At 52.5% G+C, this 7741-nt stretch overlaps 1 protein-coding gene across 1 annotated transcript; it reads right to left on the bottom strand.

Moving 5' to 3' along the window:
• Positions 1–2430: 2430 nt before the first annotated feature.
• Positions 2431–7741, bottom strand: CHMP6 (charged multivesicular body protein 6). Its single transcript, XM_056357109.1, has 8 exons — positions 7608–7741; positions 7163–7272; positions 6231–6318; positions 5558–5644; positions 5377–5442; positions 5032–5112; positions 4265–4319; positions 2431–2748 (listed from the first exon to the last, which is right to left on the bottom strand). Exons 1-8 carry the CDS (start codon positions 7668–7670, stop codon positions 2696–2698), a joined length of 603 nt encoding a protein of 200 aa, XP_056213084.1. The 5' UTR covers positions 7671–7741; the 3' UTR covers positions 2431–2695.

The raw sequence follows: 7741 nt of genomic DNA, 5'->3' as shown, positions 1-7741 counted from the left end.
TTTACTGTGAAAATACAAGGCTGGAAGAGGAGTCGGTGAAACCATTAGAAACAGTTTATTGTTACGGCACACACAGAGGTCACACACCACTCCTGGCTCTTCCTCTCAAGGAGACACAGTACAATCTGTTTCGTGCAGGGATTAGCAGAGGAAGCTGTTGGCAATCTGCTCCAAACTTTCCCGTTAGCTCAGTAAACGGCCTCTTTACTCCGTTAAACGCAAGGAGCTGCGTGAACCTGCTCCGCACTGACCCACTGCCCTGCCCCGGCTTCCACCCCAGCTCCTCGGCTGGCCATCACCGGGACCTGGCACAGCCACGCCACTGCCTGCCCTGGGGATGGGTGGCTCGTGCCTCTCTGGCTGCCAGGACATTCGTGGGAAAGAAATCCGGAGCACAGGGCCTGGGTGCACCCTCCCTCCTCGCCGCCAGCCCCACTGAGCAGTGAGCAGCGAGCAGCGTTAAGCACAGCGCCAGCAGCCAAAGCCACGCTACCAGGAAAAGTCCCTTCCTGACCTCATCGGGAGAGTCCAGCGCTCACTCCTATGAATTACAAATTAGATAGGGTAAAATTAAACAAGGCGACAGCAGGCAAGCAACGGACTGAAGGAGCCTTGAAGAAAAAAAAAAAACAAAAAACCATCAACCAACAAACGTTGCACGAAAAATGCTACCGGCACCGCCGTGATGATGAAGACAAGGCGCCCTCTGGTGGAAATAGCGTGCACTGCAGGAGAGCCAGGGCGCTGCACCGAGAGCAACGGCCTGGCCAAGAGGAAAAAAAACGTCACGGGAGTGAGGAAGAGGATGCAGCCCCGGCCCCTCTGCTGGGCGGTGAAAGCTGGCGACAGGTTTGGCTGTTCCGAGCACCGGCGGCAGCAACCGGCCCCCAGCAGAGGCACAAGGGTCGGGTTAAACCCACGCTGCCCACTCCAGGGAGAGCTGCTCGCTGAAGGTGCGCTGGTTAGCGAACACGGGTCCCCTGCTTGCGGGACCCCAGCTTTGTTAACAAAACATTAATTAAGGGACAGAGCGCGGTGGAATTGAGAACAGGGCAACTCCACGGTGCATGCTGCCTTGAAGACACATGCGTGCGGGAGGATGAGGATGCCCCAGCCAGTCTTTGGAACGTAACAAATGGCGACGACACGGGAAGCGTGACTCGAAACCAGAGCGGCTGCTGGCCCATCACCACGTGGAGAGCAGCGCAGTCTCTGGGACTACATATTATTGTCTAGCACCAGATCACGTAACCCCAAAGGCAGTTGCTAGAAGTCTCCAAGGACCCTCTGGTCCTTTTTCTGCTGCCACAGAAACAGGGATTAAGGGTTGTGGCTTCAAGAACATAATAAATAAAGACCTGCAGTGTCCTGAAGAGCATCTGCAAGCTGGCAAGTAAGCTTGCTTCCAAGAACAGCTAAATCTGCCCGCCACCTGGCTGGCCAGGCAGCTTTCCAAACACTTTGTCATCCGTGCCGACCCGAGTGCCCCGCTACACCACGCTAAGCACCAGACCATCCTCCGCAGCACGGAACTGGTCTCCCCTCTCACTACTTATTGAGTAGAGTCTTTGGAGTGTTGATTTAAGCAGCTTCATGCCTCATGTCTGGTACAGAACGAGCCTCACATTTACCCCAGCTTGACCTTTCCTGTCTCCGACCCTTCGAGGAAATATCTAACACGAGCTGACAACTGGAGGCAGAATTGATCTCAGCCCATCTGAACATCGCACAGGTGAACTCTGATGATGGGCATCAGATGACTTGTGGCTCATTACACAGACAGAAGACTCCTTGCTGCAATTTTAAGAGGCTCATTAGATTTCTGTCATCCCAGGTCTTGCTCAGCACCACGGGTTACTGGAGGCAGGCAGGCAGAGCAGGATCTGAATGGGAAGTTACTGACTGCCCAGCCAGAGGCCAGCCCTTCGCCCTGCACAGAGATCGGGCTTTCCCTGCCATGAGCGCCACTGCCAGCAGATGCGAAGACAAGCAATCACTCTGAACTTTGCTCAAATGAAACACCCTTGCACATAAGCCGGTTTTACACAAGACTGACAGGACCGTGCTCAACCCACAGCACAAAGTGTCACTGCCTGCGGAAGCTCAGGCTTGCTGCCCGCTCCCAGGCTGCCCACGCCCCTGCAGAGCCTTCGAGTGTGCCAGGCAGGCGATTTACACATGGACAAGAGACAGCGGCAGCCCTGCCACAAACAGGATCAGAAGAGGAAAAGCAAAGGGACCAAGTGGGAAGCGGACACCAGCGCGGTCTGCGAGGCTCCCCAGGGCAGCGGCTCCCCCTCGCCCAGCGCAATGCCCAGGACAGCCCTTTCAAACACACAATCGTTCCGAGTGTGGGACTTCCTGGGGACTCAGCCAGAGCAGAGGCAGATTTACCACTGACATTGAGCCTAAAGAAAGCATTTGGCTTCGGAAGTTTTAGAGTTGTTGTTTAATCCGGAGACAGCGCAGCTGAGTGAGTTTAGAATTTAAGTTACAAAAAAAGAAAGCACTAGAAAATAATCTTGATACAAGAGCAATAATTAGCTGAGGTTCCCCACCCTGCACAGGGAATCCTGCTCCACAATCTGCCCAGCACAGCTGGGATGCTGCCAAGGCATTGCTTGTTCCCAGCATGTGCTGGGATGGCAAACTGTCCTGGGTGAAAGTTATGTGGTGGAATCCCCAGAAGTGGGAGTTAAGATGCTGCAACCAGTTCTGGTTTTGGCCTGTTCTTGATGGGTGATGCTTCTGTGGAAGAAAAAGAAACTTGTTACAGAAACATAGAACGCAAGTAACCTCCAGTCATCTCCTGTGGAAGAACTAGGACTCATTATCCACTCCTCTGTAGAGCAACAAATGCCTGCGCAGCACCTGAACTAAGAGAAGTTCATTATAAATAATTCCACACATCCAGTTTTCCCCTTTTTTAAAAAAACACTTGAGGAGTTAAAAGTTTCAGAACATACCCAACACAACCTTAGTAAGCCGCTAGTCCAGTGACAGAGTTCTAGGGCAGCGAGTGATTTCTCGGAGGGCGGTGGGTGCTCAAGCTTACCCCCCCCCCTTCGATCTGACAACATGAGTCTCAATGAGGCTCAGCCAGCTGCAGGCAGCAGGGGCAGCTTCTATTTTATCTGACCATCCTGCAGCTGCCTGCATACAGAGATGACATCTGATCCCTGTTTACCGGTAAACAAGCACTATAAAAGAAAGCAGCCCTGTCCCCCACATCTTGGGTTTCTCATGGGTAGATTCCACAAGGAGGAAGCTGCTTCTTACAGCTCCTGGTTGCCACAAGCAGGGAAGTCCAGCTTCTGTGGCCCATGATTTGGTGTTCCGTCCCAGGAGATGGACCCTTCACCAGTCAGCCTTCTGGCATCCAGTGAGTACAGCTTGATTTCGCGGGCTGCCTGAAGGGCAGGCTCCATCTTCGGTTCTTCAGCACGGACAGATATCTGGTAACGCTCTGCAAAGACTCCTTCCTCACCAGGCAAGAGGCCAACAGTGCCCACTCGGTCTTTCTGCTTCATGAGCTCTTTCCCATTTCCCTCTCCACACCCAGCTGCACAAACCCTGCCACTGAGGTCTTGGATTGCTCAGGAGCAAACACACGTGTAGCATCAGCTGTGCAGAGCTCGCGCTCCAACAGCCCTGGGATTGTGGGACTCCAGCGGTTCCTCACCCAGCCAGTTCAAAATGACCACTGTTACCTGAAGCAAGGTCACAAGAGCTACGAGTTCTCCTGGACTTCAGTGAAATCCAGTTCTGCGCGGTGTGAATGCAAATAACCACGGTCACAAAAACTGGCCCTGGAGTAGCAGCACGTTGCGATGACACGCAGGGGAGCGGCTTGGGTGCTGTGTGAGAGAAGCCTTGCCTGGGTCAAGCAGAGAGCCAAGGAAAGAGCTCCTCAGGGAACACACACTGGGTGTTTCAAGGCAGCTGGCAGTCTCGCAGCAGGTACAAAGCGTGACTTAAGAACAGGAGATGTAACAAGAAGGAACTCTTCAAGAAGAAGGACTAGATGCCAACCGAACAAAGAGACTAGAGCCCTGGGTCCCCTGATGGTACAGGGTCAGCTGGGTTTGTCTCAGAGCCACGTGGGGGAAGCCTGCACAACCCAGTTCAGCAGGGCTTTAAACCAGTAAGGTTTTATTCCTTCACATTTGCTAGGACAACACTTACAATAGGAGAGGGTTCCAGCTACTGCATGGAACTGAGAAGAAGTATGAGAAGCCAAAGCTGCGGAGCAAAGAAAGTGTACCTGGGATCTTTTCTGGGAGCGGCTCAGAGGGAACTTCTGGAAGCTCCATCTGTTCCTGCAAGAACATTAAAGGTAACACATGACACATACCCCACGTACCAGGCAGCAGTCACAGACCTTGCACCACGGTTTTGTGACTGTCTGGAAGTAATAATGTAAGAGATTTCACACACAAACTGACACCTGCCCCTAGAACTGTGGGAAGTCAGTACAGGCTTCAGTACTGCCCAGTAAATGAGTACAAGGGTGGGTTTGTTTTTTTTTTTTTTTTAATTATGAAGGGAGACTTAATAGGACCCTGTGTTGGCTTTGAGTCTCCTCACATCAATGAAGATCCTCTCCACCTCAGTCTCCACCAGCTGCACACTTCCTACAGTGAAGCTAAGCTGAGCCCTTGTTTGGAAGAGCCACAGAGCCAGGTGGGGACAATAACACACAGATTTCTGTTATCTGAGCATGATCCAGGACTTTCAGGATCTTCACGTGGTGAAGTGGAATAGATATTCAGTAAGAAGAGAGAGCAACTGACTGTAACAGACACCAAATAAAGTACAACCCTTAAAAGCATCCCATTTAAAAATGACCCTGGTGTGTGGAGCGATTAGCTTGATCTTTGATGACACAATAATTGGGCATAAACAGGTATTATCTTATTCTGCCAGAGATATCGATTAACTACCAAAAGTGGGAAAAAGATAGCTTCTCCCCATCAGAAACAGCTTCCTGAAAATGTGGATTTAAAGCAATTACAAGAACATCAGTCCTACCTGAGTAATAGCATTTAATTCTTCTAGAATGGCATCTTCATCTTCCTCAGTCAGGCTACCAGCCAGTATCTCATCTATTTGCTACAGAAGGAAGGAAAAGACACATTCCAGTCAACAGCGCAGCAGAAGAAGCTCTATGGCCTGTAGCATGGTACACACACATGGGAAAGCAATGGAAACAAGGGGTGAAGGGGTACTCAAGAGCTAACAGAGCTAATCTTTCTGCAGGCAACTGAGATTTAATTCCCAATCTGATTGCTTCTTAAGTAAGACTGGGAACGCAGTGCATATCAGCGAAACTCTGTGAGCAGAGACTGCCTGCCATACAACGCACACAGTACGTACCCTCTGGTACTCCACAGCATCTTGGGTTTCACCTATTATTCTTTCCACTTCTTCTATTGACATAACCTGAAAAAAAAAAGCCAAAATGCATGAGTGAGGTCTGCAGGGAAACAGCTACAAACAGTCAGGACTCTGCCCAGTCCAAGGCAAAAGTGTGCTCAGCTGACTCGGTCATACATACCTGGTGCATTTTGTTCAGACATTCATTGCCTATTTTCAGACCCTCAATGACCTTCATTTCAATCTGAGTGAATTCAATATCCTGAACCTGAAACAGAAAGGAAAAGGGGAAACGTCACAGGCTGTCACATTCCCATTGCCAGCCAGGTACAGACTGCCAAGATCCCCAGAGAAGCTGCGAGGGGAAATCAGTCAAAAGCCCTTTCTCCAGCAGAGGATTAAATTCAGTAGTAAGAAACACGCACACAAAAAGCCTTAGCACAGGCAGCTGCAAAAGCATAGCCAACAGTCTTGAACTCAATTCCTAGCTGACAGTCTAAGCCAAAGCCATAGTTTCCAGGGCTACCCCAGAACAAACACACCTTTTCTGAAATCAAGGCACTGAGGCAAGCCCGAGGAATTTTCTGCGGCATCTGTCCACACTACACCCATTTAACATATAACCTGCACTACGGACTCACAACTCCCCACTTGGTTCTTTAGGTAAGGGTCACGGCATGTGTGCAATTTCAGAGACATCCACCTTCGGACAGAGGACTAAACCCCCAACAGGACTTGACAGTTCAAGTGCAATTCCACACAGTCAAAAGGAACACCCATCTCAGAAACAAAAGACTTATACCAAGCACACACAGCGGACCACTCGCAGCCTACAGTGACCGAGTCTCACTTACCATCCGCTCCAGGTTGCTGATTTGGTTTTCTGTTTTATCTAGAAGTTGCTCTTGGTAACGCTTCTTCTTTAGCAAGAGCATAGCTTTTCTGAAGGAAAACAGGAGGAGGAAAAACTCAATACAGATGAAAGCAAAGAAGCCTAGAGCAGTCACACCAAAGCTGTATTTGTTTTGTGCCTTTTCCATGAGAGGACAAAGCCACGTGCAAATTAAATGACAACTCTGAAATGTTCCTGGGAAGCATACGGATGAGCAAATTAATCATAAGTTTGCTATTTTTTCAGTAGGGCCTGTAGAGTAGGACAAGTGGGAATGGCTTTGAACTGAAAGAGGCAGATGTAGATATTTACTGTGAGGGTGGTGAGGCGCTGGCCCAGGCTGCCCAGAGCAGCTGTGGGTGCCCCATCCCTGGCAGTGTCCAAGGCCAGGCTGGACGGGGCTGGGGGCAATCTGGGCTGGTGGGAAGGGTCCTGGCCCATGGCAGGGGCATGGAACTAGATGGTCTTTAAGGTCCCTTCCAACCCAAACCCCTCTCTGATTCTGTGATAATTTCACACCTGAAAGTTTATGTGTATTTGGGCTAGTCATGCTGTAGCAATGTCAAATAAGGTCCTTGTGCAAAAGGCTTGTGATATGCACTGAAAACAAGACACACAAGATGATCACTGAGGCGGCCCCATACGTGCCACCGACACTGCGGTAAAGAACGAGAAGGGCTTTCTGAGGGCCTGTGTAACACCAGCTGCAGCACAGGCAGCTTCCCTCGGGTTTAAGTATAAAACCCTAAACTTATGTTCTGAAAGAAGAACCTGTAGCTGTCTCCACAGCTCCTCGATACCTACAATTCCATAACTTTTCCTTTCCTGGAAAACAGCCCTTCATTTCGCCCTGCGGCCGCTGCCAGCCCAGGTGGCACCGGCTCCCCCACTCACTCTTTCCTGCCCTCTCGGAGAAGCTGCCGGGCCAGGGCTCGCTCCCGCTCCAGGTTCAGGCTTATCCGCTTCTGGTACTGCTTCAGCTTGTCCCGCTGCTGCTTCAGTTGCTACAGGGGCGAGAGGGACGGGCGCAGGGATAGGTGCAGGGACGGGGAGAGGGCACAGGACACAGGGCCGGGCGCAGGGCGCGGGGGTCACAAGCGCAGCCCCGACGACCCCAGCCCCCGCGAAGGGCCCGGCCGCTCCCCGCCGTGCCCCCGGCAGCACAAACACCGGCCCGGTCTCAGCAGCCACCGGGACCCCCCCGACGGCGGGAGCGCGGTCCGGGGCCGGCAGCGGCACCGGCCAGGCCCGCGGCTCTGCCGCTCCCTGCGCGGGGAAAGGCCCGGCCCGGCCCCGGCCCCAGCCCCGCCCCGCGGCGAGGCCCCCCCGCCGCGCTCACCAGCACCGCCTTGTCCTGCTCGGTGACGCGGCTCCGCCGCTTCCGCCCGAAGAGGTTCCCCATGGCCCCTCCGCCGCCGCCGCTGCCCCAGCCCCGGGCGGCGCGGCCGCCCCGCCCCCCCCGCCCCTCGACGG

The sequence above is a fragment of the Falco biarmicus genome, chromosome 1, assembly GCF_023638135.1.
Source record: "Falco biarmicus isolate bFalBia1 chromosome 1, bFalBia1.pri, whole genome shotgun sequence".
Lineage (NCBI taxonomy): Eukaryota > Metazoa > Chordata > Aves > Falconiformes > Falconidae > Falco > Falco biarmicus.
The sequence above is the reverse complement of the archived record's forward strand: the minus strand, read 5'-3'. Positions and strand labels throughout refer to the sequence as shown.

Bases quoted from the DNA above. Each gene is read 5' to 3' on its own strand.
- CHMP6 (XM_056357109.1), bottom strand. From the start codon at position 7,670: ATGGGGAACCTCTTCGGGCGGAAGCGGCGGAGCCGCGTCACCGAGCAG. The intron at 5,113-5,376 runs GTACGTACTGTG...TTCCTTCTGTAG, and splicing joins ATGCTGTGGAGTACCAGAGG to CAAATAGATGAGATACTGGC. The intron at 4,320-5,031 runs GTAGGACTGATG...ATGTTCTTGCAG, and splicing joins AATTAAATGCTATTACTCAG to GAACAGATGGAGCTTCCAGA.